The following is a 27046-nucleotide window of genomic DNA, read 5'->3' on the forward strand; positions in this document are numbered from 1 at the left end:
ATATCTCACCGACATGACCAAACTGACCTGTTTATGGTCATTCATTACGTACATGTATCCTTAGAGCCAGAGGTGCTTTGAAACAGCCTAACAGCACACCACTATGAGCGTGATCATGCTTTCAGTTGTTTTCCAAATTGCACATCAAATGAAGCGCCGCTATAAACTTTAACTGTAGTTGTCATGGAAACATCACTCTGCGGATGTAAGAGAAGAACACATAGACACATGCAAAACACTAGTATTTTGAGTATGACAGGGAAACCTCCAAATTTTCCTCATCATCGGTAAAACATCTGTTCATCTCCTGCACAGAGCACTAAACTGGCGTGGCCCAGGGTGGCAGACAGAGGGACAGGCTTATGTGCACTGAGGTTTTACAAGTGGGCGTCGGTTCGCAACCCATATGGAACGCTAAATCAGGGAGGCAAAGCTGGCCTGTGGGTTACTGAGATCTATCTCCTGAAAAGGGATGACAGGGAGAGCAACATCAGGCACGTGTAGCGAAGCCAACCCCTGTCTTGACCTCAGCTGCAGTGGCTAATCTGGTTCTTCTGTCAGGGAGTAGCAGGCAGCCACCAGAGGATACATTTGCATTTGTTTATTTAGTAGACGCTTTTCTCCAAAGCGACTTCCAATGAACTCTATGTAGTGTCATCAGCCCACACACCTCATTCACCAAAGTAACTTACACTGCTAGATTCACTACTTACAATGGGTCACTCATCCATACATCAGTGCAACACACTCTTTGTGACTCACAGGGACAAGGATAAGCAAAGATAATGCCAGTGTTGCATAATGACTTGGCTAGAAAGCATGATGCTTCAGTGGCATCTGCAGAGTAGATGTGGGCTAAAAGACTGGTGAGGATCACATGAGTTTCTATAGGTTTTTGATCATGGTAGTACTGGGGAAAAAACATCACCATGAAAACATTGTAATTCTGAGCCTCATGGTCATAATGGTGGTCTCCCAACAGAATAGTGACCACCGTTTTACCATGTTATACATAGATCAGCATGCTGCACTGCCTAGCTCCCTACTGTCTCTTAAACAGAGGCCAAATACACTTGTCCTGATGACATGTCACAGTCTGACCCTGAACAGAAACAGGCCAGACACAAAGGGTTGCCAACCACTGGCACACTCCGACTGGACACAAACATGTAGGTCACACACGAGGGCTCCGAATAATTAAAAGCTTCCCCGATTCTGTCCACAAGTGAAACTGATATAAACCGTGAAGCATCACGCTCTGTGAAAGGTACAGTATATGTTGATCTTGCACATTTTAATCATCAGTCCCCACTGACCATCACTGGAAACTAGTAGCACTGGAGAAATACACAAAATGTGCTATAATGAATGTTTCTGAAGCACCCATTAGTGGAAGGGAGGAGAAGCACACAGAGAGTTACGGGCTCCAATTCTGAAATGTAGATTCTGATCCTTGAGATCCCAAGGGGGTCTTACCTTTTCCATGCCCTCCTTGTGTGTAGGATCTAGGCAGCAGGGCTCTGCCTTCTGTACATCTGACTCAGCCCAGGGTCCCATCCCTAATTGTGTTCCTCTGGACAGAGAGAGGGAGTGAGCAGCGAGTAAAGGCAGAAACACTCTGTTCCTGTAGCCTCCAAGTAGTCCGGTCTTGTTTCCACGGTGTTCTGTGAAGAGTGCGGGAGGGTGAGATCGGCAGAGGTCAGACACAGTACAGTACCGCCTTTCTTGGGATCACCTTCCTCTAGGGTTCATTACTAGTGTTGACACGTCTATCCCAAGCAGAGGGCATGATGAGAGAAGAATGGGTCCCGGCCTCCTAGTGTCACTATGCTTTGAACCGGTACAGCCCCAGAGACAGTGGAAATAGCTCCAGGAGTGCTGCAACCTTAGAAACATCTTGAAAATATTTGAGTTTCATCATGTGTTTTAGTTAATTTTTTCACCCTTTCACTGTGAAACATCCCACTAAAGCCATCTTATTTGGCTGAACATCACCCAAGTAGCCCTGTCCCCTTTTTTCCAGCCTGTCTGGACATCCAGCAGTATGACCCACTGTCTATACCCGTTGTCCATGGTGCTGAACAGGTGACAAACAGGAAGGCTCTATGTCTCCCCTATAAGAAGAGGTTGTAACTATGCAAAGCGAGTGGTTCGACCTTAAGTGTGGTCGCACACGAGATATCATGTTCCTCGGCTTCTGTGCAAACAGCAAAGTCCTCACAAAATCCTCACAAAATCTAACAAAGCAAAGATCTCATGTCCTTACAAAATTCACTTAAAGTCCAGTTTTTTTGTACAATTGGCCAATTCAGAGCATATAATCCCCAGATCATATTTGGTTGACCAACAGCCAGGAAAGCTACACAACAACTCCGCAGCATCACTGCAATCTGACAGCTTTGATGTGTTTCTCAAATCAGTGAGAGGCAATTGAAACCTTTGGATAGCACCTTGTGTCCCAAACACTGGATTCTGTATCCTGGTGACACCACTCCTGCTGCGTGAACGGCATCCAGAAATTCACACTTTCAGCGCATGCATCTGACAATACTTTACTTTTCACAAGCAAAGCAGCATTTCTGTTCTCGAAAAATGTCACACAAATTACATCCTTAATGGGAAATGTGTGTTTTTGCTTTTCATCTAGGGAAAAATAGGTTATGGCAGCCCTCACCAGTAGTCTCCATGAGGGAAAGTGGGTATTGTTTGGACAACGTTCTGTTTGTTTCTGTAACTCGTTGCAAGTGAACCTACTGGGACCGGTTGCTTGGTGCATGGAAGCCATACAGTTGTTAACAGCTCCCGAGTGATGCGCCTTAACCAGTATTCCCAGCAAATCCAATTAGCACTCTTTAAACTTGTGGGTGATGGGAGTGGGGTTGTGTAGCAGAAACTTAGTAGCATCATGCAGCACAGCCCATGTTACACCCATTATGACACTGTTACATATACGCTATTACACATTCGGCTTCCCTGAAGGCACCGCTGAGTAAAATTCTGCAGCGCGTGCAGAGGCGAGTAGGTGGATTCTGTTTTGACGCAGCGCAGGGTGCAGTGGTGCTGCGGCGTGGCTGGGGCCTGTTCTCTGGTGGGTCTGGGGTTTGAGTCCTGCTTTGGGTGCCATGCGACGGACTGGCGTCCCGTCCTGGGTGTGTCCCCTCCCCCTCCAGCCTTGCACCCTGTTTTGCCCGGTTAGGCTCCGGCTCGCCTCGGGACAAGCCGTTTCAGACAGTGTGTGTGTGTGTGTGTGTGTTTTGCCACACACAGTCTGGCCAGATACATTGACATCAAGTTCACTGGCAGATACGAAGGCTAGCATCACATTAGCTGTAGTGTAATAACCAAGTTCTGGCAAACAGCTGACTTTCAGATTATTACTGGGGGGGATCCACTGGCTGGTAGATCCAGAAAGGTAATGAGTAGCTCTCAGTGGTCTGCAACCTGGGAGGCAGAGACGCAGCTGACCCTAAACTCTGAGTTATGCGACCGATGAGTCCTCACCTTGTTATTTCCATCTATACTTCCAGACGAGACTCCTGCAAACCTTTGACCCCAGCACTGGCCTCCTTTGGAGGCTCCGATAAATACACTCAACCAGTCACTTAAAAGATTCAGAACAATGACAGTTTGCCAGAAAGGTTTCATTTCTGCTTTGAGCCCACCCGAGGGAACTGAATATGCATTGACAGCGCAGCAGTTGTGGCCAAATCGTCCTTCAGTTGTCAGTAGCTGGTTGTGATTACCTTGCGCTGGTATGAGTGAAGGTACCGGGGACTGTCTATTAAGTTCATCCCTACCTGATCCCTTGGCTTTGTCTCTTGGCAGCTCACGCAGTCTTGAATACAACATTCAGCTACACAAAGTAAAACTGTCAGTCCAGACCTGCTTTACCCTCCTTTCGCTTCTGGATATGACGTGTAATACGTCAGGATTTGTTTCACTTTAACACTGTAGGGTACTTTGTGTTGTTGAGTGGCGAAAATTCTCACTTAAATACATCATGGTTTCATGCTATAACACAAAATGTGGGTAAAGTGTGTGGGGTTAATACTTTTTATAGGCACTATAGTGGTACCCCTACAAATTTTTCCACTGGGAAAGAAGCAGCAGAACAGCATTAGAGATGAAAGCATGATGTAGCATCCTACGCAGACTCTGGAGGTCTGTGCATTTCCAGTAAGGTTTGCTGCCTCTGGTGATTATAATGACACTCTGTTCCCAAGGATGTTGTCAGAGAGCAACAGCAGAACAATTTCCAACTTCCAGAGCAGAAAGACAAACCCCCCCTGGGTCCCATGATAACACTGCCTGTTGAACATTATTCTTTTGCAGTGTGCACGAAGCAAGTTTTCTTAAAATAAAGCCCTTGGCATAGAATGCAATTGGTTTCAAGGACCATAAGTAGAAAAAAAAAAAAAATCCTGCCAAGGACTGGTCATTCCATGGTTAATCCTGAAGGAGATTGGGTCAGACATGGAGTATATAACTCTTGACTCACACAGTGAGGTTCTGTGGAATGGGAATGTATTTTTAACAAGCTGGTGGGTTTGGCGGGTTCGGTGTGTTGGTTTAGTTTGATGGTTTGGTGGGTTTGGTGTGTCAGTTTGGTGGGTTCAGTGTTGGCTTGGTGGATTTGTTAGTTTGGTGGGTTCGGTGTGTTGGTTTGGTTTGATGGTTTGGTGGGTTTGGTGTGTTAGTTTGGTGCGTTTGTTGGAGAAGGTAGCTAAGCTTCTTGGTCTCGGGTCATGAAGCTATGTGTTGGCTACACTGCATGTTCTCTGTGGCTTCATGTTGGTTGGACTGGGTCTTTGTGTACAGCCGTTGATAAATATGCAATGGGTACAACATCTTGTCCTGTATATCTTGAATGTTAGATACATAAAACAGTTGATTCTGAAGGACGATTTACAAGGCTACAGCAGCATACATACAACCAAGTAATGACAGGAGATACATGAATAATGTAGGAATAAATGCATGCAACTTGGGTATGAAATGGTAAAAAAATAAGTTGTGTGGAAATAAAGTAGTACTTAACTCAGTACCCAGTACCATCCCAACAGTGTGAGAACTCATATAGAGTCTAATGGCTGCTGACAGCAGTGATTTCAGCTAGAGCTCCTTGGAGCAGCACAAGTGGACAAGTCTCTGTTGAGCCATATAGAGGGTGAAGGTCTTTGTCCATGATGGGTAGGAGCTTATTTAGGGGTCTCCTCCGTACCACTTCCTGCAAAGAGTAGAGCATAACTCCTAGGACAGAAGCAGCCTTCCTCTCTTTTTTCAGTTTGCTTGCATATTTCTATGCTGGCAGAACATCCGCAACACTGCCCTACATACTACAAGAGACATGAGACTCCTCAAAAAGTACAGGTGACAGTGGCTCTTCTTCCACAGTCAGTGTGTTTATGGCCTGTGTTGCAGGTACTGAGGTCCCATCATCCAAAGGGATGTGGCAGAAGTTTACACACTCCATGCCTGGCAACCCAGTGGTATTAAAGCTTAATCAGCCATGGGCGAGGAAACCGAATCCAGCACAGTAACAAGGGTGATATGTGGGACATGATAATCCCCATCCAGGGCTGCCGTTTTGGGTCAGTCACCCAGAGTCTGTCACCTTGATAATGATGCTGATCCCATGCCTGTTAATAGCTACGAAAGGAGAACCTGATGACTGAGTCCTGGGCTTGGGAAGTTATAGCATGGTCTGAGTTACACCCATTGAGACAAGAGTGGATATGGACAAAGGTGGGGCCCGTCTGACCTTTGTCAAGAGAGTAAAGACATCCACTCAAGCAAAGCACCAGTCAATGAGAATCCCGCCCAGGCGTTGCACAGGGGTCACTTTGGGTGCACAAGCTGCAGGTGACAAGATTACCCTGAAGTCAGAGGTTGTCTGCAGCCCCGATTAGACACAGCACAGGGTACCAGGCCACTTTGCTCTCACTGCTAGACGCAGCAAGCTGAGAACTGGTTTCCTGCAGGGCTGATTCTTTAGCCACAGCCGATATGCAAAAAGCCTTTCTTGCTGTCCCTTCTGGCTTGGGCCCATCCCATACTCTGCATATAGTCACTCCTGGGTTGCAGCACTACTTATGACATTCAAGATCATGTCTGATCCAGACACTGGGTTTTGCAGGCCTTTTTAATTCAGTGAACTGAAAATTAAATATCACCAGAACATGAACATTCAGAAACCCCAACCGAAGCTCACACACTTTCACTGTCCTGTTGACTCATTTCTAGACTTATTTCAATGCCTCGTTTGTAGACGTTTGCTTAAACGTGTTGGAACACAATAGAAATGTTAAACTATGAATTGTTGGTGGCTGTTAAGGAAACTTTCCATGCAGTTAAGCAGTGATGTCATCGGTTCCTCAAGCACGTAAGTGCCCGTTGCATCTTGCTGATGTCATGCGGTCTTCATGTTTGCGAGGTGCTTGGAGAGACACATTTTTTACTGTAACGTTTCATCAACCGAGATGGTTGAGTTGTTCATTTCAGTGCAAAAAAATTGTTTTACCATCCCGTTAGACATCTTTTCTGCTCTTCACTGACTTACTGCAGAACAGCAAACACCTGTTATCTGTGAGACAGAACTGGATGTAAGCACATTAAATACCTGTATCTAATACATCATACATTTTTAATTAGGGTCTTCCATCAGGTTTGTGAAATCAAACCCTGCAGTCAGCAGTGTTTCCACCAGTTAGGCTCAGACATACAGGTGTCCCAGAGCAATCTACAGTACATGCTGCAGTGGGCCCAGTCAAGTCATCACAGATCAACACAAAAACATCAGAAAAGACTGATCTCACACAGAGGGTGTGTGAGTTTCATGGACATGTAAGGTGCCAGAGTCAGCTCAATGGAGTTGTACAGAAGACTGATAGGAGGTTGGAAAAGGAGAGAGGTGCCCACTCAGCTAAATCCTTATAAGTGGGTGTGAGAGTTTTAAAGTCCAGTGGAGACATTACAGGGAACCGGTGCAGGGATTCCAACACGTGTGATGTGGTCTCCTGCACGGGACTTGGTCGGAATTCTAGCACCAGAATTACAAACTTACTGGAGCTTGAGACCAGGGTAATTCTACACAAGACAAATAATTTCATAATTTAAGTTAATCTGTGTCGGACACAGTCTGGTAGTGTTTCTCAAGTGAAAAATTGTGATTTGAATGGAAAGATAAATTGGTGAACTTAAAATAATAAATCTTTATTACATTTTTTATTCGTTATTGAATCTTCATTTTAAAAAATCAATTTTCTGTCAAAATGTACACAGATAAAACAGCAAACTGTTGAAACAAAACAGTGTAAAAGTCTGATATAGCAAAGCTGTCCTATATTTACAGAGCAGAAGCTGTACAACAGTAATTAGTCTGTTCAGTAGATAGCTGGTGTACCATACTGAAAGTGAAAAGGTGACCCACAGTAGCTTTCCTTGGCAATTAAAAATCTAACTTCTGAATGTATGAACAAACACTTTCTAACGCTACTATGGAATTATGTCATACAGCAGAAAAAAAAAGATTAAAATTAAGAATTTATTCAACCAACTAAAAGGTATATTTTTAATACCACAAATGAAAAATCAATATTTTGCAGACTGTTGAATATACAGCAAAGCATTCAGTATGTATTATGAGTATAGCAGTACAATCTTTACAATATGCCTCGGGATAAATATTTCATGAAAAACAAAAAGAAAATAAGTAAAAATGGGTCGAAAGATAGCAACTGAGCCCACTAATAAGTTGACAGAGACCTGACGATACAGACAAACAGAGAGACAATACAGACACAATAACATTCAGACACAGTTTGGGTCAGTGAGCCATGCTGGGGTGCAGGGGTTTAACTCGTGCCAAGCGTGACAACCCAAGTCTCAGCCCTTGACCTGGTGACTTCACCTGCGGAGTCCGGGTGTTAGGACTCTTGCCAACTAGAGCTAGAGAGACACAGGAATACTGTTATAAACCACAAAGTTTCATAATTCTGACACAATTATGTTGCCTTGGCTTCAGGTTAATCGTGAATTTGAGGGACATCTCGACCTTCTCATCAGTTTGAGACTGACACAACAGTCTTACCTGGTGGATTCCACTTGGGCAGCCTGCCCCCTGCTGGACTGATAGGCACTGCAGACCTAACAGTTGTGGGAGCACTGAGTGGTTTCTTTGAAGCAGGACCAGCACTACGGGACACAGCAGGGGTCTCTGCAATTAGAGAGGGTAAGGGAATTTTAAGGCAACAAGCATCTGAGGAGCTATAGTCACAAACACCCATATGCTTATGCACAATGGCAACACAAATCAAACAGTTTGGCCCAAACAATATTCTGAAGCCTTCTAAAGACATCATTATACTGGTCTACTGTATTATATTGGCAGAATGAATGTGTACGGATTAAAACATCGTTGCATCAACAGCTATGATGTCACCTTCATCGTCAGTGTCTGATACTGGGAAGGTACCTGGGGCCTTGGATTTGGACTTGACAGCTTTAGAGGGTTTCTTCTCTTTCTTTGAGGCTGGCAGATGACGCACTGGCTCCTTCTTGCTTGCCTTTTTTTTTGTGCTTTTCTTCACAGTGAATTCCTCATCATCACTATCATCATTCTCGCTGAAGTCTTTGTCACTTCCTGAGTCATTGTCTACGGATGAACAGCAGTGTGAATGAGCCTGAGTACTTTATAAATAAGGTAAAAGTACAGAACCTAAATGGTGAACGATATGCCCAATATTGTTCTATTTCAGTAATAAATTTCTTAGTTATTTAATACAGTTGTTATCCACATAAGTGGAAAGGCTACAATATTTTATTATATTTATATAGCTCAACACTCCACTGGTAACAGGTCAAGGGTACAAGAGCACAATTTTTCAAGTAAGGTAAACCCCTGGCCTTGAGGTTCAGAGTCCATGTCCACTCTGCTAGTTACGCTTCTAGTAAAGAAAGACCAACTGAAGGAACCAGGGAACCAACTGAAGTGTTGGAGGGCAGCATCCGAAACATGAGATAGGTACTTGTTCTACTGGTGGGCTTGTAGTCGTCATCCTCTCCACTCTCCGTCTCCTTGTTAAGAATACATTTCTGCTGCTCCTGTGCCCTGGCTGCTGCCTGCCTCTGCCTGGAGGGGGTGCTGCGGGTCACCGGCTCATCTGTGATTTCATCCAGGCCTAAGGGAAATACAGACCGCCCAGCACAAAGGGCAGAAGTATTGATGCTTGGAAGTCTCTTTGGGTTGTCACTGCAGTTTCAGTCAAAAGGGTTCAGACAATAAAGACAATAAAATGTGCGTGCTCCATAAAAATACTCATAATCACCCAAGAGACTGGTATCCACACTGCAGTTTGACAACAACGGTGAATAATCTTTCTTTTCCGCATCTGCAGGGTGCTCATTCTGGTCACCTTTACATACAAAAAAATAAAAAAAACTGACATATCGATATGCTTTACGTGTCCATCTGTAATGAAGATGTTAAAATCTTTTCTGCATTGTTCAAGGTCAAATGTAATACTGACAGTCTTCAGAAGAACATCTGCAGGTGCCTGTCAACTCTGGTAACAAAAGAATCTCCCTGGTGTAACCGAGCAGTACTGTCAGCTCACATTTATCTCTCGATGACAGGTCCTCCGATCCTTCTGTTGCTTGGATCATGGACAGCTGAATAGCTGCTTCTAAACTTCTCTCAAACAGCTTTTCTTCCACTGACAACCTGAAAGAGACATAGCAGGTTCAGAAGCTTCACCGTTTCTTCATTAAAGGTGTCCTTGGTGAACTGCCTATAAATCAGGAGAAAAAACTACAGTTTCTGTAACTGAGTCATGACAAGCACCTGCCCAACATTAAATTAAAAATACAGCATAGCTTATACCATATAGCACCAAAGTATTTATATGAGTTTCTGGCCTTTTGCAAAAGGCTTGCCCCCTTCTGTTAAGCATTTTCCCACATGTTCCCTCACAATAATGACTCATACCTGCTGAACTTATGTGGAACAGGTCATCTGAGATAAGGGAAGAGCAAATTCAGTAGGTACCCTGACTGCTAGTATCAGAAGACTGAGAGATAAATAGTAAAATAATAGTGATGGATGCTACATAGCTGCTAAAATTTAACATCCCACTGTGCTGCTCCATTTGATGTGATGCTCTTGACTTCAGTTTATTGTTTATAATAAGTCTTTGAAAAATATCCTGAAGGTTTGGTTTTGCTGCTAATAATTTGTTGCTCTTTCCCTCCCTCGGGCTGTAATACTAAATTGGTTTTGTTTAATCCTAACAATCCTAATAAATCCCTCAGTTAAATAAATACAATAATCATAACAGCAATAATAGCAACAAGAACACAGGGCAAAGGGATACATCTGAAGTTTCTTTGAGCAAAGAGTGTTCAGTAGTGACATGACAATCACATATCAAAGGTACACAATCTTGTGATGATGAGTTCTGTCTAGTAGTGGGTAATGCCATAAAACAATACTCTGGACAAAAATGAAGATGCTAAAAGACTCCAAAGTTTGTGTGGTGTATATAATGCATGAGACATGAACAGTATTCCTTTCCAAAAGCACGTGAAATATTGTCTAACTTCATCCCAGAAAGAAATTATTAAATATACTTTCCAGATCAGTTGCGCTTACAACTGATTAACACACTAACAGGGGTGTTCAACACTACCTGGCCTTAGGGCTGAGCCCTTGCTGAGATTCCTTCTCCTCGATCACAGATTTGCTTGCATCTTTTCTCTCTTTTTCTGGTTCACTGGACAGCACCCGGGTCTTCTTGCTGGGAGGTCCCGTAAAATCTTCTTCTGCCCCAACAAAATCAAAATGAGATATTTTAAACAAAAATGCATCACTATCAGCATATAAAACATACAACTGTCTTAAAGCAAAAGAAAGATCGGTGGTCCAACAGCACAAAACACAAACCATCATCTTGATCTTGAAATTCAGAATAGTTGACTTGCTTCTTATTCCTGTTACGAAAAATTAACAAAAATAACACAGAGCAAGTGAGTCGAGACTAAATTTCTCAGCCATAACTACAGTTCAGTCAGGGGTGGTTACATGAAGACAACATTCACCACAGTACTTCAGTCAGTGTCGCAAAAAGTAGAAAGCTGTGACTAGTCGACACATGTCATTGTCATTGTCATCAGTCATGTCTCCCTGTTCACATCATCAGCCTGGACATAAAAATTCTCTCCTGAATGATCGATGATCCCCTTCAAACATCAACAACACTTGCCTTGTTGTGTGTGTAGTTAGTCTGCAAAAACTGCGCGGCCAGTTCTTATTTAATTTAATTCCACTTCTAAATTTGTTCCATTTTTTGGGGTCGTTTTATTTATTTATTTTTTCGTGTACGAGTGTCAAAACGATTGGTTTTTGTAAATTAACTGTTAGTACGATGCCAGAGATATAGCACCATTGCTAACGTCGAGGCTTGCTTTCTAAATTTATTTTTACTTACGCACCTCGAAGGTCGGGTCATCGTGGTAATGTTTCTGTAACAACACGACGCTGTGATATATTTTTATTTTATTCACTGAATAATAAGTGATCTATCGATGGTAAGTATGTACAGAACAAGAGTTGTTTCCATCCCGCCTGAAAACGAACTGAGCAAATTCATCTGTATATTCAGTGTTATAGATTCGTGTATATGCACGGGGACGCTCTGACAACTTTATGTCGGGGGGGTTTTTTTTAATAGATGACTAACTCATATATTACCGTTATCATTTTATAGCATATAGTGTGGTAAAAACTTCCTTTTATTTAAAATACACACAAGTTTTTTGTTTTTTTTTTTTTTTTTTTTAGTCGAAAGTGTTGCTTTAAAATTACAGATAGGAAGGGTTGGAGGCCGTCAGCTGATGTTGGTGAGTTTTTGCGAGGGGACAGCTGCAGCGCAACACAAATAATTAGCTATCGTTGAGGAAAAGGAACGGTATATATTTTATTATTGTGGTAAGATATAATACAGTTTTTAGGGTCCAAACTGAACCAATCCGCAAAAAAAAGTGTTTCACTTTTAGGCCCGCAAATGCATTCACAAACCGTAACCTGCACCGACCTGCCTGCAGTGGCAGTGCCTGGCTGGTTGAATTCACGTACGGTACGGTTAGTAATGCACTTTAAAAAAGTACATTTCTTGTAACGCTTTACGAGGTACCTCAGACTCACAGTCACAGTTTATCGCTTATATGGAAGAAGTGGGGATTTGGCAATGAATTGGCCCAGTCACCAGTGCCGCAACCGTCACACCGTGGCGTGGCACGTCCCTCAGGCTCAGGCATGATAACCGCTAACGAGTACTAGCCGATTGTTTGTTGTTGTTGCTCGTTTTCCTGCCGGACAGTGACAGTGGTGTGTGTACGATGAAGAAGAGCAAGGTCAAGGTGAGCAGCTCGGAGAAGGAGTTCACCTTCGAGTTCCGCGCGGGCCGGCAGCGCTGCGTGCTGCGCGTGCCGCTGCAGTTCCCCGCGCGCTCGCCAGTGCACGAGGAGGTGCGCGACCTGCACGGGCGGCTCATGCTCCTGCACAGGATGCCCTGCTTCGTAGAGGAAGGTGAGCACACGACGAAGAGGGGGTTCGCTAGGCTAGGGTTGAAATAAAAAAGCGACACGTCTTATGAAAACTACAAAATAATGTGCCTCGACTCATTTGTAAAATTAATTGTAAGCAGGTGTCAGAGTTTTCTGACACAGACTGATGAGCCTCCAGGCTGGTCCAGGCAGACTACGTACCTCTCCCGGCAGACACGTCACTTCTTTATTTAATAAAGATATCACGCTATAGAAAGCTTTAAACCGCTCACAGGTAGCTAGACCACAAAGGAGAACACATTTCACCTGGAAATATTAAGAAATAATTGTGTTTTTATATGCGAACTAGCAGACAGGAGTCCATACACAAAGGGAGAGAGAGCAGGGCTGGTTTAAAGGGACAGTAACCCCCTTGTAATAAATGTATGTACAACTGTCTGTAGGCCAAGTGCCCTTGAGCTGAATTTGGCTCATGGTAACCACTTGTGGTTTTCGTGCTAAGAGATGGTATGGAAGTACGGTATCTGGGCGCCCCGGGCCGGTGGCACAGCAAGTAGCGGTGCTGTCTCACAGCGCCTGGCTGGGGGGTGCGAGAGGACATGGGCTCAATAGCCGCTCAGTCTGTGTGGAGTTTGCATGTTCTCCCCATGTCTGCGCGGGTTTCCTCCCGGTGCTCCGGTTTCCTCCCATGCTCCAAAGACATGCTGTTTAGGTTCCCCCATAGTTAGTGTGTGAGTAACAGAGAGCGTGTCGTGTGTTCCCCGTATGGATGAGTGAGCCATTGTAAGTAGTGTATCTAGCAGTGTAAGTCACCTTGGTGAATAAGGTGAGTAGCCTGATAACACTACACGGTATCCATATCAGATTAAAGAAAAATGCAAGAACCTCTGAAAATATATACAGTGCTGCTTGAAAGTATGTAAACCCTGTGGGGATGGTCATTATTTTTGTATAAAATATTAAAATAAACTTAGAAGATCTGAACCTTAAAATAGACTTATAAAATGAATACATTTATGAATTACACACTTGATTCTACTTACCTACTGATAAACTTTACGTACAATGGAATAACTAAGAATAAGGATAGAAAGTTATTAAATTTAGTAATGTTTAGAAAAGAAGGATAGGATGAATGTTGTGCAGGTAGCAATAATATGTACACTTCATGAAATATAAGAAATATGACATTAAATATCCTATCTTAAATAGAAAGAAAGGTATGAGACAATATTATGTCTTTTGGTGTAGATTTGAAGAATGCCCTCACTAGCTTCATTCAGAGAGAAACCTTGGAGGACTATGAAAGAGAAGCTGAAGAGGCCCTACAGAGGCTTACAACAGGGGAGGTGGACATCGACATGCTCGCAAACACTTGGGCAAAGGCCTACTCTGAGGTACATCTGGCAATGCCATCACGACATTCATTTGCACCGTTTTCCTGCAATTCCTCATGTGTAATCATTCACATCTTACTTCTGTGGCACATAAATGTCCATTGAAGTCATCCATCCATCTTAAAGGTATTCAAAAAAAACTTACATTCATTATGTTTGTTACAGTAACAGTCTCAGAGGAAAATTTATGAGGTAGTGTGATGGCAGCATGGCTGTCTTAATAATTACTCTTTACATGTCAGATTTAAATGTTATTGTTTCTGGAGATTGTCTTTATCTTCTGTGTGCAATTTTAGAACTTCCTTTCAGGGATTATCATATTCTTCAATCATTTGTTTTTGCTCGTGGGGTGAATGTTGCCTGTCACAAAGAGCTGATATGTTTTCCTGTCATTTTATTCACATATTCAGCATTAGTGTTGTCAATCTTCATTTTCTGCTTCTTTCTCCACTGGTGTGTTCAGACGACACTGGAGCACGCTCGCCCAGAGGAGCCCAGCTGGGATGAGGATTTTGCCAATGTTTACCATGAGCTGATCCACTCGCCAGCCTCTGACACTCTGCTTAACCTGGAGCACAATTACTTCCTTAGCATCTCCGAGCTCATCAGTGAGAGGGACATGGAGCTAAAGAAGTTGCAGGAGAGGTCTGTGGATTCACAGTGACCAGAAGACACTTACTGCTATTGCTGTAGTCTACCAGGCTGTCATGTGTGTTCTCAGCATTATTTTTAAATTTAAACTTGAACAGGCTACTCACTTCTATAAGTTAAGTGCAATAAGAAATGTGAAGTTGTCTCTTGCTTAGTTATGTTTGTAGCCTTCCTAATATATTTGGGGGCCTTTAATGTTTCTTTGAAACTGAGCTATACTTGTCATTGGTCTTGCTGACCTCTGTGCTTCTGCAGACAGGCAGCTGAGATGGACAGTGTGATGCAAGAGCTGGGCAAGTCCCTGAGTGACCAGGATGTGAATGCAGTGGCGTCTCAGCACTTTGATGCTCAACAGGTGAGTGAACAGCTGCAATACCTTGGCTGCACAATTTCATCTAAATGCATGAAGGCTATACCTATCGAATGAGTCTGCAGAGTGTGAATAATATTCTGAAAGTGCCATTGTTCAAAATCAGATAGCGGCAGAAAACGCTATCAACTGCAGCTGATGGCCTTCTCTGGCATCTGTCAAGGTGTTGGAAAATAAGTGGGCCAATGAGCTGAAGCAGGTGACAGCTATCCAAAAACAAGAGTATCAAGAGTGGGTTATCAAGTTGCACCAGGACCTACAGAATCCAAACAACAGTACCATCAAGTAGGCTTTTGTTCCTTCACACTGTCTGTGTGTATGTGTGTTTGTGAGTCTGTGTGTTGGATTGCATGGAGAAACTTCTGCAGTGAGTAACTGGGGCTTGCAAGTCAGCATGTTTCCCAGCTCATGAAAGCCCGTAACGCTTCCCAGGGAGGGAAGGGCGGAAGAGCGAAATTGGTTAAATCAAGATAAAGAAGAGTTGAGTCAGGTTGTAAATTGCTTAGAGTGAAGGAAAAGCCCGCAGATGCAGGGGAGTGTAATTTGCAGACAAAGCAGTGCCCCGAGACCAGGATTCACATACCATAGTGTGGAGCTTTCCTAGTATGTTTTAAAAAAAAAAAAAAAAAGGAGCAGTGTATGACATAATGGACAGTTATGAAGTAGGCTGATGTGACATGCTCCTTATTTGTCTTAGTGAAGAGATCAAGGTGATGCCTAGCCAGCTGACGGAGCCTCCAGACCCCGGGGCCAGACTGTTTGAGGAGCAGAGGCAGCTGGAGGAAAGCTTCACTATACACCTTGGTGCAGTATCACTGTGGAAACATGTCACAGTTCATCCCAAAAATAATTCCATTAATGTTTTTCGGTAATTTATGTACTCTTAAGATGAGGAAGCTGCTTGGTGAACATATGTCACTAGCATACTGAGACTCTGCTATGTGTGTTTCCATGCCCCCCTCCCCCAGGTGCACAGTTAAAGACAATGCACAACCTGCGGCTAGTACGGGCAGATGTGCTGGACTTCTGCAAACACCGTCGCCATGGCAGCAGTGGAGTGAAACTACGTCGCCTGCAGACGGCGCTATCGCTCTACTCCACATCCCTGTGCGGACTAGTTCTGCTGGTGGACAACCGTGTCAACTCATACAGTGGTATCAAGAGAGGTCAGGACTCAGGTTATTGTACTGTTCTATCAAGTTCTTCACGCCAAAGGGGCCTCAAATTTTTGCAGGCCTCTTCTCGGATTATGTTGCCTCTTAGATGTCAAAGGAAAAGGAAATGGGGGGGGGGGGTAATTAATCACCTTTGGTTCCTGCTGTTAATCCTAATACTCTGTGCTCCTCAGATAGTTTCTGCATTTAAGGGGATATTTTTAGAACTTTTTCCTTGCTCATGGTCTTCTGATTCCAGCCCACTTCAGAAAATGTGAAAGGCACTGTACTACAACCATTTCAAAGGGTTTATCAACAATGTCCTTTGTTTTGCCATCCCAGATTTTGCCACAGTGTCCAAGGAATGTACAGACTTCCACTTCCTTCTTCTGGAGGAGCAGCTTGAGGTGGTCCAGCAGGTGGTGCTGTATGCCCGGGCACAGAGGAGCAGCAAGCAGCGTGACCAGCCAGGTGAGTGACAAGCCCCTGTCCTACCCTGAGGGCTGCGACCACAGCCTCACTAGTTTCACTTCTCTTCATAACAGAGAGAGGTGTCCTGCTCAGGGCTGTTATTTACTTGGTGCCAGGAAGTGCTAGCCACATGGACTGTCTTCTGTACATGTGTGGGCAAGGAAGGGCAAAGGTCACAATCCCACATTCATACACTCCTACAACACTTCCTGCTGGCACAAACCAAAACAGCAACAACTCCACCTGACCAAATTTACGCAGTCTTTTTGATGTGAAATAAGACGTTTTCCCAAAGAAATAATGTAAACCGATTAATCACTTGGAGAACATTGAACTTGTTTAAATGGTATTTTAAGCATCATGTGAGAAGAGTGGGCTTTGCTGTGTAGCTATGTATGCACACAATTGCAGAATTCTACTCACAGTGGCCTTATTCAACTGTACTTGCTGGAAAGGATTCATAACAAAATGGATAAAAGAATGCACTTCTTTTAGCGTCTTCTATAAAACAGCATGAGTGTTTCCTGGAGACATTTGTTTGATATCAGTAGTGGTTACTGCACTGTTAATATTAAGGAACTGGCTGCCAGCCACGGAGTAAGGTAATGTTTATTTATTAAATGCTGAGGCAATGGTGTTGTCACCCTGATTCCCACAACGGGACTCTGAGAGTGCGGATGTGGTGCAGAAGGGCCCCTTATGCTCCCACTGACATGGTACTTATCACTGCAATGGTGGGCCATTAGGGGGAGGAGCCCAGGGCAGGATTGCTACTGAATGTCCTGGCCTTATATGGTTGTTCCTGTGTCAGAGTTGTCATCGCTCTAAGGGGAGAGCTGATGTCGTTTGGTTTCTACGAGGGTATGACAGATTGTTCTTATTTATATTTTAGAGGTTCCGAGAAACGGAGGCAATGAGGACAAGGCCAAAAACCTTGAAAGAAACCCTTCAAATATCCTTCCAGGTTGGCTGTTATTCCTGCTGTTTGCTTTTTTGTTTCTGAATTGCAGCAGACATTATCCGCACTGTATCCAGTACCCTTTTTCTAAGCTGCCACGCTGCTGTCCACCAGGTGAATTCTACATCTCGCGGCACTCCAACTTGTCAGACGTGCACGTCGTGTTTCATCTGTGTGTGGATGACAATGTGCGTTCAGGCAACATCACGGCACGCGACCCAGCCATCATGGGCCTGCGCAACATCCTCAAGGTGTGCTGCACCCACGACATCACCACCATCACTGTGCCCCTGCTGCTGGTGCATGACATGTCTGAGGTGAGCACAGGGGTCAACTGCCAACAGGTCACTGCAAAACTGGCAGGTTCTTACTGAGCCTGAGCCTTTGTTGAACTGGCAATAAAAATGGACTCTGGTGGGGACTTTGATCTTCTGTTTTGAACAAACAGACTGATTTTAAACTTCAGTGGGTGGCAGAGAACAATCCCTTTAGCATGAAACTCTTAAGGAAATGCAATATTCAAAACATTACAGATGTATTTGTTGCTGTTTCTTTTTTGGTTAAGGCCCAAAAACTAACCTGTGAATGGCTGTGTATTTTTTTTTTTTTTTAGTGTCCAACTTTATTTTTAACCTCTTGGCGTGCAATTTTAACGCCCACAAAGTGGAGGTTCATGAAATTCAGATGTCAGAAAACCAGATGGTCCAACCGCTCCTACTCTTGCGGCTGGATAATTGAGGGTTAGGGAAAAATTAAGTGAAAAAATGAAGTAGGACGGCACCAAAACAAAGTAACAGTTGATAAGTTTGAACTGTGACTCTGCAAGTAGACTAGTTTACACTTGCTTCCCGTCACCCTTCCCCCACCTCCATTGTGGTTAAACAGAAGCTCCAAAGACAGACACATTCCCCCTTCGTTTAGTTGCTGTACTGAACTTGCTCACTTCACATCCGACATCCTCCCTCATTTCCTGGCCAGTTAGAACCCTACTTTTGTTTGTTTCCCAATGGCCATGGAACGGTTTACAGTTACCCAGCTCCGGTGATGACCCTTTTGTGACGTCGTCTTTTCTGACCCGAGGGAGAAAATGAGGGGCAAAAAGGGCCTTAGTTCATTGCAGTCATTCTGTAAACTGCTTTGTGTAAGGAGACCTTTCCAGATTTACTTGGGGAACTCTGGAGAAATGGAAAAAAATGTTGAGAGTCTTGCACAAAAACATACTTGAAGTGTTCAGTTATAGTATTGCATCCTAAGCAAATTAATGCCCATCATTACTTGTTTTGACATCGCCAAATGAATTGCTCCCAGGTCAACAAGCAGTTAACTGACCTGCTGAAATATTCATTCATAGAGCAAAGCCCCAAATAGAATAATATGTTCCTCTCTCCAGTTGCATTATATGGCAGATATTTTGAAGGGTTTATAAATAATTAAGTGCCATTGTTCACTCATTATGAAAAATGGACAATCAGCTGCATCCTTTAAGAAGGAACTGATGTGAATTCTGTCCCACAGGAGAGCACTATATTATTAGTGTATGATTTAATGTGCTTTTAATAGCTTCCTTTGTCTCTATTTATTGTTTTATTAGATTACTATGTTATCCACAAAGCGCAGCTAGGTATATTATCCTAAAGAAGTTTTGAAGTTATGCTATGATAGGGATGCAGGGGCATAGTAAGTGAAGCAGTTGCTTCACAGCTCCTGAACTGCTACGTGGGCATGGGTTTTGAATTCAACTGAAGGTGTGCAGGGTTTGTACCTTCTCCTTGTCTTTGCACCCAGCAAACATTCATGAAAGAAAGCAGTGGCAAACCACTTCCGTTCCCTCCCTTGCCTCGGAAACCACGCAAGTGGTCGCTGTGAGACAGGTTCAACTCAGTGGCACTTCCATCCATGAATACCATGAAACAAACAACGTGTATCAAATTTATCATCAAATAAAAATGATTATTAAGAGACATGATTCTCCAGATTACAGTATAAGTTACATCCTGCTTCTTTTTACAAACTGGGAGTTTGTTTTTCCCGAATTTGTTCCAACATCCGGTTTTAAAGTTTTAGGTCACCACTACAGTGTGGTAGGTTGAACAGGGGCCCAGTGTCAGATTTCCTTTAGACCAAACGAAATCCGACCGCAGTGAAACCACACTGACCATTGCTAATTCCAGAGTGGGCTGAGCAGTCATACAGCTTTGTCAAATGAGTTCCACAATGCAATTAAGATTCCTTTCTGTGTTGGCTGTTTGTGAATGTGTGCTTTACAGCTAAAACACTGAAAAGTGTTGTGTAGAATGAGAAGGAAGGAGGTCCAGCGGACACTTCTGATGTTCTGCTTTTTAAATCTAGAATACCGAGAAGGTGTGGGCAGCCACTGGCTCTTTGACCCCCAGGTCTTTTCCCCCCCTTACCTTTCAGTTGTTGGGGGGGGGTTTTGTTCCTTTCTCTGTGTCACTTTGGCTGATTTATAGTTTTAATAATTGCATAGTTACTGTAGTAATTTAATGTATATCCAACCTTTTATTTGTATTATGCTTTGAATCCTTTGTTCAGCACTGTGTCATTGTCTGAAAAGGGTGCTGTATAAAAATAAATTGAATTCTTACTCCTCTTGTGTAGGAGATGACAATTCCATGGTGCTTAAAGCGAGCCGAACTGGTCTTCAAATGTGTGAAAGGTGAGTGGTCTTGGGATGGCAAGTTCTACAGTGTTCCTCTTTCTGCACCCCTCACAAAGCTCTCACCACAAATAGAACATCATGTCAATGTCCCATTAGCCAGATAACCAACAAGCTTAATTCCTTGTCACAATTTTGCACATGTGGAGACAAACATGGGCCAAGGAGCCTGAAGTATGTGTCACTGCATGAGAAGAGCACTTGATAAAAATAAATTAAATTGAAGTATCTGCAGGAAACATGCTGATGTTGGTGGACAAAATTTTCTGCACTGCAGGTTTCATGATGGAGATGGCTTCTTGGGATGGTGGGATTTCACGAACTGTCCAGTTCCTGGTCCCACAGGTTAGACGTCATATTGCAGCTTTTCTTCGCATCCTTTGTTCCCTGACTTATTACACAGAAGCAGTATTTTATTTGGCATTCATGACTTTACATTGCTATTATAATAAGGGTTATGCCTCACATAAAGCTATCCAGTTATATTTATATGTTAGTTTGAAATTTTTTTTTTTTTGTCTCCCACCACATTTCTGGCCAGTTTAAAGAATTCCGTTAAAATCCTCTGAAATTGGTATAACAATTCTTACACAATCCCATTTCAGAAGCAAGTAACAAAAAGTAGGGCAAAATGTTTCAATCACTGTACAGCTGTTTACCTGAGGCTGTAAAAACTCTCATGTGAAAATAATGTCACTCGAATATTTATGACCAGCGTGAGAAGCAGTGTTCTCGGAGTGCAGCTGTGCTGTGGGGAACTCTTTAACATGCAACATAAAAAAGCGTCTCAGTTTGACACACTCCATGATTGTGCTGTGCACCAAGTCTAGGGTTTTATATAAGAAGAGAAACATACCCTGCATCACATTTTCTAGTTAGCCATGTTGTTTCTGAGTAGTACTTTTAGTTTTTCCTGTTTAGTAGTTGCTCAAGAATCTATGTATAAATATTTCTCAATTTTGTTTGTAATGACTGAGGATTAGGTTGCTTTGAGTTGTACTAACAAACTAGGAGGGTATCCATAAAGGTATTGACCTTTTTCCCCCCATGGGAGTTTGTGTGCAACAGGGAGATTTTCTGGTAATAAAGTGAGTCCCCAGGAGCCACGCAAGTGGTTTCTGGTACTTTTGGCTTTTTTGAAATTAGCACGCTAATAAGCTTTTGTCACATTATGACCTCCAGTAGCTTCAGATCCAAAAACCCACAGATCAAGCATGTGTGAAACTCCTTTTTCATTGATAATTGATATGTATCTCATATATGGTGTATGAAGATGTGTGAATATTTTTACCACACCCATTTACTGCAAGACTTTAGCTTGGGTCTTATCTCCAGGAGACTGCAGTAAGGGGCGTTGTCTCCTGCAGGAATGGGGGGGCGGTGTTTATCAGCATACTGCTCTTTTTCTGGACATCCTATCCAGCTGGGAGTGATGGCCAAACCGCCTCCACTCATGCATACACTACCTTTCCTTCTGACCCAGAAGGGAGCTACAGCCATTTGCTAGTTGAAAGTATAATTTTATAAATTTTTCAGAATTGGTTAATGACCTAGAATAAGCAATATCACATTTCAATTCAGTTGAATTAACACATTATTTTTTTCAAATCATAGTGTAAAAATTTTTCTTAATATTGAGTTGCACATAGTCTAATTGCCCGACATAAGTTTTCTAAAGGCATAAATACAGTCTTTCTGAAATAAATGCAGATGCTGTGCTGTAGGGGGTTAAAAGGGTGTGGCTGTGGAGCATCCTGGGATGTTGCAAACTTTTGGGGTGCCATCTCTGCAAGGTTTCAGGAGAGTTTAGCTAAAATGTGTATGTGTGGTAGTTGTAGGCTTCTGGGAGTGTGAACTGTAATAAGTGTAGTTATGAACAGCAGTATGTGTAACTATGAGCTGTGAGGTAGCTATTAACTTTAAAAGTTGCACCACATGCTGAGTTTACTGGGTTCATATCACACCTTCTTTGTCAAACAGAGTATCTCGGAGGAGATGTTCTACCAGCTCAGCAACATGCTACCTCAGATCTTCCGGGTCTCCTCCACTCTGACACTGACCTCCAAACGCTGATGGAGTGAGTGGTGTCCCCAGAGTTTGTGGCATCTGATCTTTATGCTTTTTGAGGGACAACCCCAGAGCGTCTGGTCCAGTAGAAACGTCCAGCATGAGTCCAGACCAATCAGAAGTTCTAGAAGTGAGGTCAATGCTGCACTCATTACTGGACCACTTCCTCAACAAAATTTGTTTCTTCTTCCACCATAATGAATTTATTTCCTCTGGTCTGTTGGTTGGTCCATTGTTTATGAATATCTTCTGCATTGGTAATGTCGTTTTCCTTTTGTTTTTCAAAGTGAAATGATTTCCATTTTTTGTGTTACTCCCTGTCAGCTTAGTGATACACTAAAAGCAGGAACTTGGAGTTATTGTATTGTATAAATTCTACTCCGACAGGTAAAAGCTTTCTGCAGTGCAGCAGCTTCCAGAATTCCAAAAGGAAAAATATTTGCGCTCTTATGAACTGATGACTGAATTTCACTTATTTAAATGTATTTGCTAAAACCTTTTCAATGTTGTTGTATGTATGCCTCATATGTATATATTAAAAAAGGATGATTTGTGCTTACACTGATACAAGCAGCATACACTTGTCTGTGTGCTGCATTGCAGTGTGTGACCTGTTTGTTGGACGGTGCGAATAATACTGCTACAATAGAGGGCGCTGTTCTCAACTAGGACAGAATGAGGCATGTTAACCTGCTCTGGGGAAACTGGAAATGAAAGACCAGCATTCAGCAGCTTTGGCTGAGCATGTGGGAGTAACTGAACAGTAATATACTGTCAAGTGTGCCTTTAACACAGGCATTAGTAAAAGATTGGGCAGCAGTTATAATACAACATAGACAGTATGTGTAGAAATTTTTAGAGCTTAAACATCTGTTTAAAACTACCCGTTTGTGAGTGCAGACACACCCACTACTACCCTTTACTGCACTGTGAAATTTTAGTGCCTTCAGTGCAAATCAAACATTTGAGCTGAAAGTAACACTGTAAGGAGAAAAACAAAATGGACCAGCAAGAAACATATTGGTTGTGTTCCGTGCACAAGAAGGACCAAAGCTTGAATCCCAACTCTTTCTGTTGCACCTTTGATCACCATGAATTGCTTCAGTTCAAGTTCTTCAGTTATATAAATGGATAAATCAGTGTAAGTCACTTTGGATAAAAGTATCAGCTAAATAAATGAAAACATGAATTATAATGGTAACAAGAAAATATTTAGTATAAAATTCGGGTCTCGTGTCTCACCCCATATTGTTATTGTGCTAACGTCTACTGTTATTACTGAGGCATAAACATGTATGTCAAACAAAATTGATGTCACTGTACAGTTATGACTAATTGCTGTCGCGACTGGAGCATTTTTGACACTGAGCCATGTTTTTGTAATTCTGTACCTGGTATTCACATGCAGTGTTTAATATAATATTGCAACTGCAAGTCAGTCTTTGTGATTGTTTACATTTTAAACACAATGCATGTTCTTTGTCATGAATTTTATTCTGCCAACCATTCTAGAAGGCTTATCAAAAACCACACCCTGTGATTCACAGTATGTCTGATTCCAAACCCACTACCGCATACTTTGTTCTGGACGTCAATTTGTAAAATTTTTAATTATGGAGTGGAGATGTAGTTATTTACCAAATATGTTTGCTTAAAATTTGCTTTAGTTTGCTGTGTTTTCATAAAAATGCATAAATGTTCCAGAGCTCATTTACCGAGAGTTTTCTTTTAGTCCTTGATTTAAGCAGGATTTCTCTCCATCCTTCTACAACAGCTGATTACTCTTTGTAAGTGTGCTGCTTGCTGAAAGGTAAATTCAAAGTATTGTTCACCACTGTCACTTTTAGAATCTGTAAACTTCCAATTTTTCAGCCATATTCAGTGAAGAGGAAATAAATCATTTAAGAGCAGTAGACCTGGTAATTCCATCATCTACTGCTATGTTACTCTAAGCAGTGATCTGTGTAACCCTAGGCATGGTCCTCGACTCAGCCCCAACCAGTGTCGCTGTTTATGTTCTCTTCCAAGGGTGAGAACTTGCCAAAACAGTTAGGAAATGTGTCACAAATACTTGACATTCCTTTAACCAGTCTGGGTGGCTTGGTGTAGTGTTAGGTTCCAAGGACTGTGAAAGAAGTGTGCCGACTCAGGAGAAGACAGCCCCCCCCCCAATGTGACATGTGACCCCTTCAGTCTTACCACAGGAGGCTGGGAGTCGCTACTTCACAGCTTCTCTCTGTCATGCACAACCTTCCAGGGACAGGGAACTACAGATGAAACCTGTAGTAGTGTGTTCCCCTAACATAATGCCCTGATGCACATGACCTACTAATCTCCTTGTGTACTGCAGGATGGGATGCTGGAGACAGTTGCCTTCCCAGACATTTCCTAAGATGCAGTATGAAGGGCCACATAAATATAGTTTAGAAGAAAAACATCAGCTAAATGAATACATTCACTCCCCCATTGTCTGATCTGCTGATATCTGGTTTTTCTCTTACTCAGTCCACAATTACCATTTGTTGTTTTTCAGTACAGATTTAGATTTTTGCAGTCTCCAACAGTGGGTCTCAGATCACGACATTCAGTCCTGTTGTCTGAGAGTGACTGTGAGATCCACTGCATTACAGGAACTTTGTAGCTCTGCTCTGTTGTCTTCTGACATTCTGTACCACACACACACACACGTCTTCTGAACCGCTTGTCCCATACGGGGTCGCGGGGAGCCGGAGCCTACCCAGCAACACAGGGTGTAAGGCCGGAGGGGGAGGGGACACACCCAGGACGGGACGCCAGTCCCTCGCAAGGCACCCCAAGCAGGACCCGAACCATTGTGCTTTAATTTTTAAATAGTATTTTTTTTTTTAAATTTAAATGTGATATACAGTATACCTTTTGTCTTCAAGCTAGTCTGCGCATAATTATGGTAAGATCATTCAATCATTATGTTTTTTATGTTTTAAATTTTATTTTATATACACTACATCCTTTGAGTTGACAGCGGTTCTGTGCACAGCCCCCCATGAAAATGGATCTTTAGGGAGGAGTTTGTCTTTACCCTAAACACCCAGTAAACATTACAAAATCTACAATAAAATAACACATCTTTAATTTCTGTGTTTACAGTTTTGTTGTTCTTATCTCTGTTTCAAATACGTATACACTTGTACATGCAGACTGGTACGGAGGCTTTTAAATACAGGTCCATGTTTGTTACTACTACGGTGCTCCTGACTCAAAAAGGTTTGTGAACATGCAAGAAATTCAAAAAAATGTCATGAATGAAATGAAATGACAAAAATATTTTTTATCTGCCAGGAGCAAACCCTATAAAAGAAACACGTGAACATTATTTTGGGGTGAACCTGTGATGAGTTTGGTATGAAATGAAATGCTTTCCCATTAGAAATGATGGAGCAAGTCATTTAATTATCTGGTTATTTGGGAACGAATCAGGACAATAACAGTGTAAATGTAAATTAGCAGGCTGTCTTTCTGACTTTACAAACACTCATACAAAATGCATCAGGAAGTGACTATGGCTGGAGACATGAACTTCTAATCATAAGGCTGTAGGTTCAAGTTCACAAAGGTATATAACTGTAAATTATCCCGCTCCATACATGGGTAAAATTAATTGGTTAGAAAAAGACAGTAGCTTAAAAGTAACAATTACTGCAATGTAATCCTGTGTAGGGGTGTGTAGCGGCACAGTGGGTTGGACCGGGTCCTGCTCTCCGGTGGGTCTGGGGTTCAAGTCCTGCTTGGGGTGCCTTGCGATGGACTGGCGTCCCGTCCTGGGTGTGTCCCCTCCCCCTCCAGCCTTTCGCCCTGTGTTGCCGGGTTAGGCTCAGGCTCCCCGCGACCCCCTATGGGACAAGTGGTTTGGACAGTGTGTGTGTGATCCTTTGTGAAAAGCTTCCTACTGAGGGATTCTTTCTGTTCCATTGTGCAGTGCTGGATAAAGGGCAAAATTTGAGCAAAAAAACTAAATAAAAGCATGACAGTGTCAAATGCTGCAGACAGTTTGAAGAGGACGAGGATTGAGGTGAGGGAGGCTGCTGTTACCAACTGGAGAGCAGCTGACATTGCCAGGAGAGCTGTCATAATGGAATGTAAGGCTTTGAATCCAGACTGATACCTGTTGAGGAGATCATTCTGGGAAAGGAATGCAGACAGCTGCTCACAGGTTGCCCGTTCCAGAGTTTTTCACAGAGAAAGGAGGAGGGAGACTGGCCTATAGTTCTGAACTGAGACTAGATCCAGGGAAGGTTTTTTAAACATCTGTGAAATGAGGGCAGTTTTGAAGGCAGATGGGAAGCAGCCAGAAGAGAGCAAGGAGCTGATGATCTTGGAGGTAAAAGAGGTAAGTTGTGGGGAAATGTCCTGTAGGTTGATGAGAGTGGAGTAAGGATGAGAGGGTGGCGAAGAGTCTGTGTGGTTTGTTAATTGTACATTGCAGTTTGTTTTTGAAGAATGTGTTTTTAGCTGAAGAAAAAGCAGTGTGGAAGGTTACTAGAAAATCCTTGTAAATTCCAAGTCCGTAAGAGTGTTTGATTTCCACTACCGTCGCTCTGCGGCCCGGAGTTTGGTCTTGTGGGCATGTAGAACATTCAATAACTGGGGTGTGCTGGTCTGGATGTTAGAGGACAGAAAGTGTCTAGAGAGGAGGATAGGGCTGAGAAGAAGACATTAGTAGCATGGTCTGTGGACAGCTCAGAGAACTGTGCAGCAGAACGG

General features: G+C 42.9%; 2 protein-coding genes across 5 annotated transcripts; one reads left to right on the forward strand and one right to left on the reverse strand.

Moving 5' to 3' along the window:
- Positions 1 to 7225: 7225 nt before the first annotated feature.
- rad51ap1 (RAD51 associated protein 1) lies at positions 7226 to 11626 on the reverse strand. 2 transcript variants are annotated; one of them, XM_018726222.2, is made up of 9 exons: positions 11488 to 11626; positions 10940 to 10986; positions 10686 to 10815; positions 9615 to 9721; positions 9327 to 9413; positions 9027 to 9179; positions 8474 to 8653; positions 8090 to 8215; positions 7226 to 7947 (listed from the first exon to the last, which is right to left on the reverse strand). In XM_018726222.2, exons 1-9 carry the CDS (start codon positions 11502 to 11504, stop codon positions 7826 to 7828), a joined length of 969 nt encoding a protein of 322 aa, XP_018581738.2. In that variant the 5' UTR covers positions 11505 to 11626; the 3' UTR covers positions 7226 to 7825. The 2 variants fall into 2 exon arrangements, with proteins under 2 accessions (XP_018581738.2, XP_018581737.2); XM_018726221.2 differs by having other exon boundaries at positions 10686 to 10818.
- A 229-nt stretch (positions 11627 to 11855) lies between these two features.
- On the forward strand, positions 11856 to 22583 carry ferry3 (FERRY endosomal RAB5 effector complex subunit 3). Of its 3 annotated transcripts, XM_018726076.2 has the most exons (14): positions 11856 to 11895; positions 12375 to 12583; positions 13813 to 13958; positions 14422 to 14603; positions 14865 to 14964; positions 15143 to 15264; positions 15677 to 15783; positions 15948 to 16145; positions 16476 to 16604; positions 17497 to 17568; positions 17677 to 17879; positions 20182 to 20239; positions 20517 to 20584; positions 22220 to 22583. In XM_018726076.2, exons 2-14 carry the CDS (start codon positions 12394 to 12396, stop codon positions 22310 to 22312), a joined length of 1668 nt encoding a protein of 555 aa, XP_018581592.2. In that variant the 5' UTR covers positions 11856 to 11895; positions 12375 to 12393; the 3' UTR covers positions 22313 to 22583. The 3 variants fall into 3 exon arrangements, with proteins under 3 accessions (XP_018581592.2, XP_018581590.2, XP_018581591.2); XM_018726074.2 differs by lacking the exon at positions 22220 to 22583 and having other exon boundaries at positions 20517 to 21606; XM_018726075.2 differs by lacking the exon at positions 22220 to 22583 and having other exon boundaries at positions 11878 to 11963; positions 20517 to 21606.
- Positions 22584 to 27046: the final 4463 nt, after the last annotated feature.

The sequence above is a fragment of the Scleropages formosus genome, chromosome 21, assembly GCF_900964775.1.
Source record: "Scleropages formosus chromosome 21, fSclFor1.1, whole genome shotgun sequence".
Lineage (NCBI taxonomy): Eukaryota > Metazoa > Chordata > Actinopteri > Osteoglossiformes > Osteoglossidae > Scleropages > Scleropages formosus.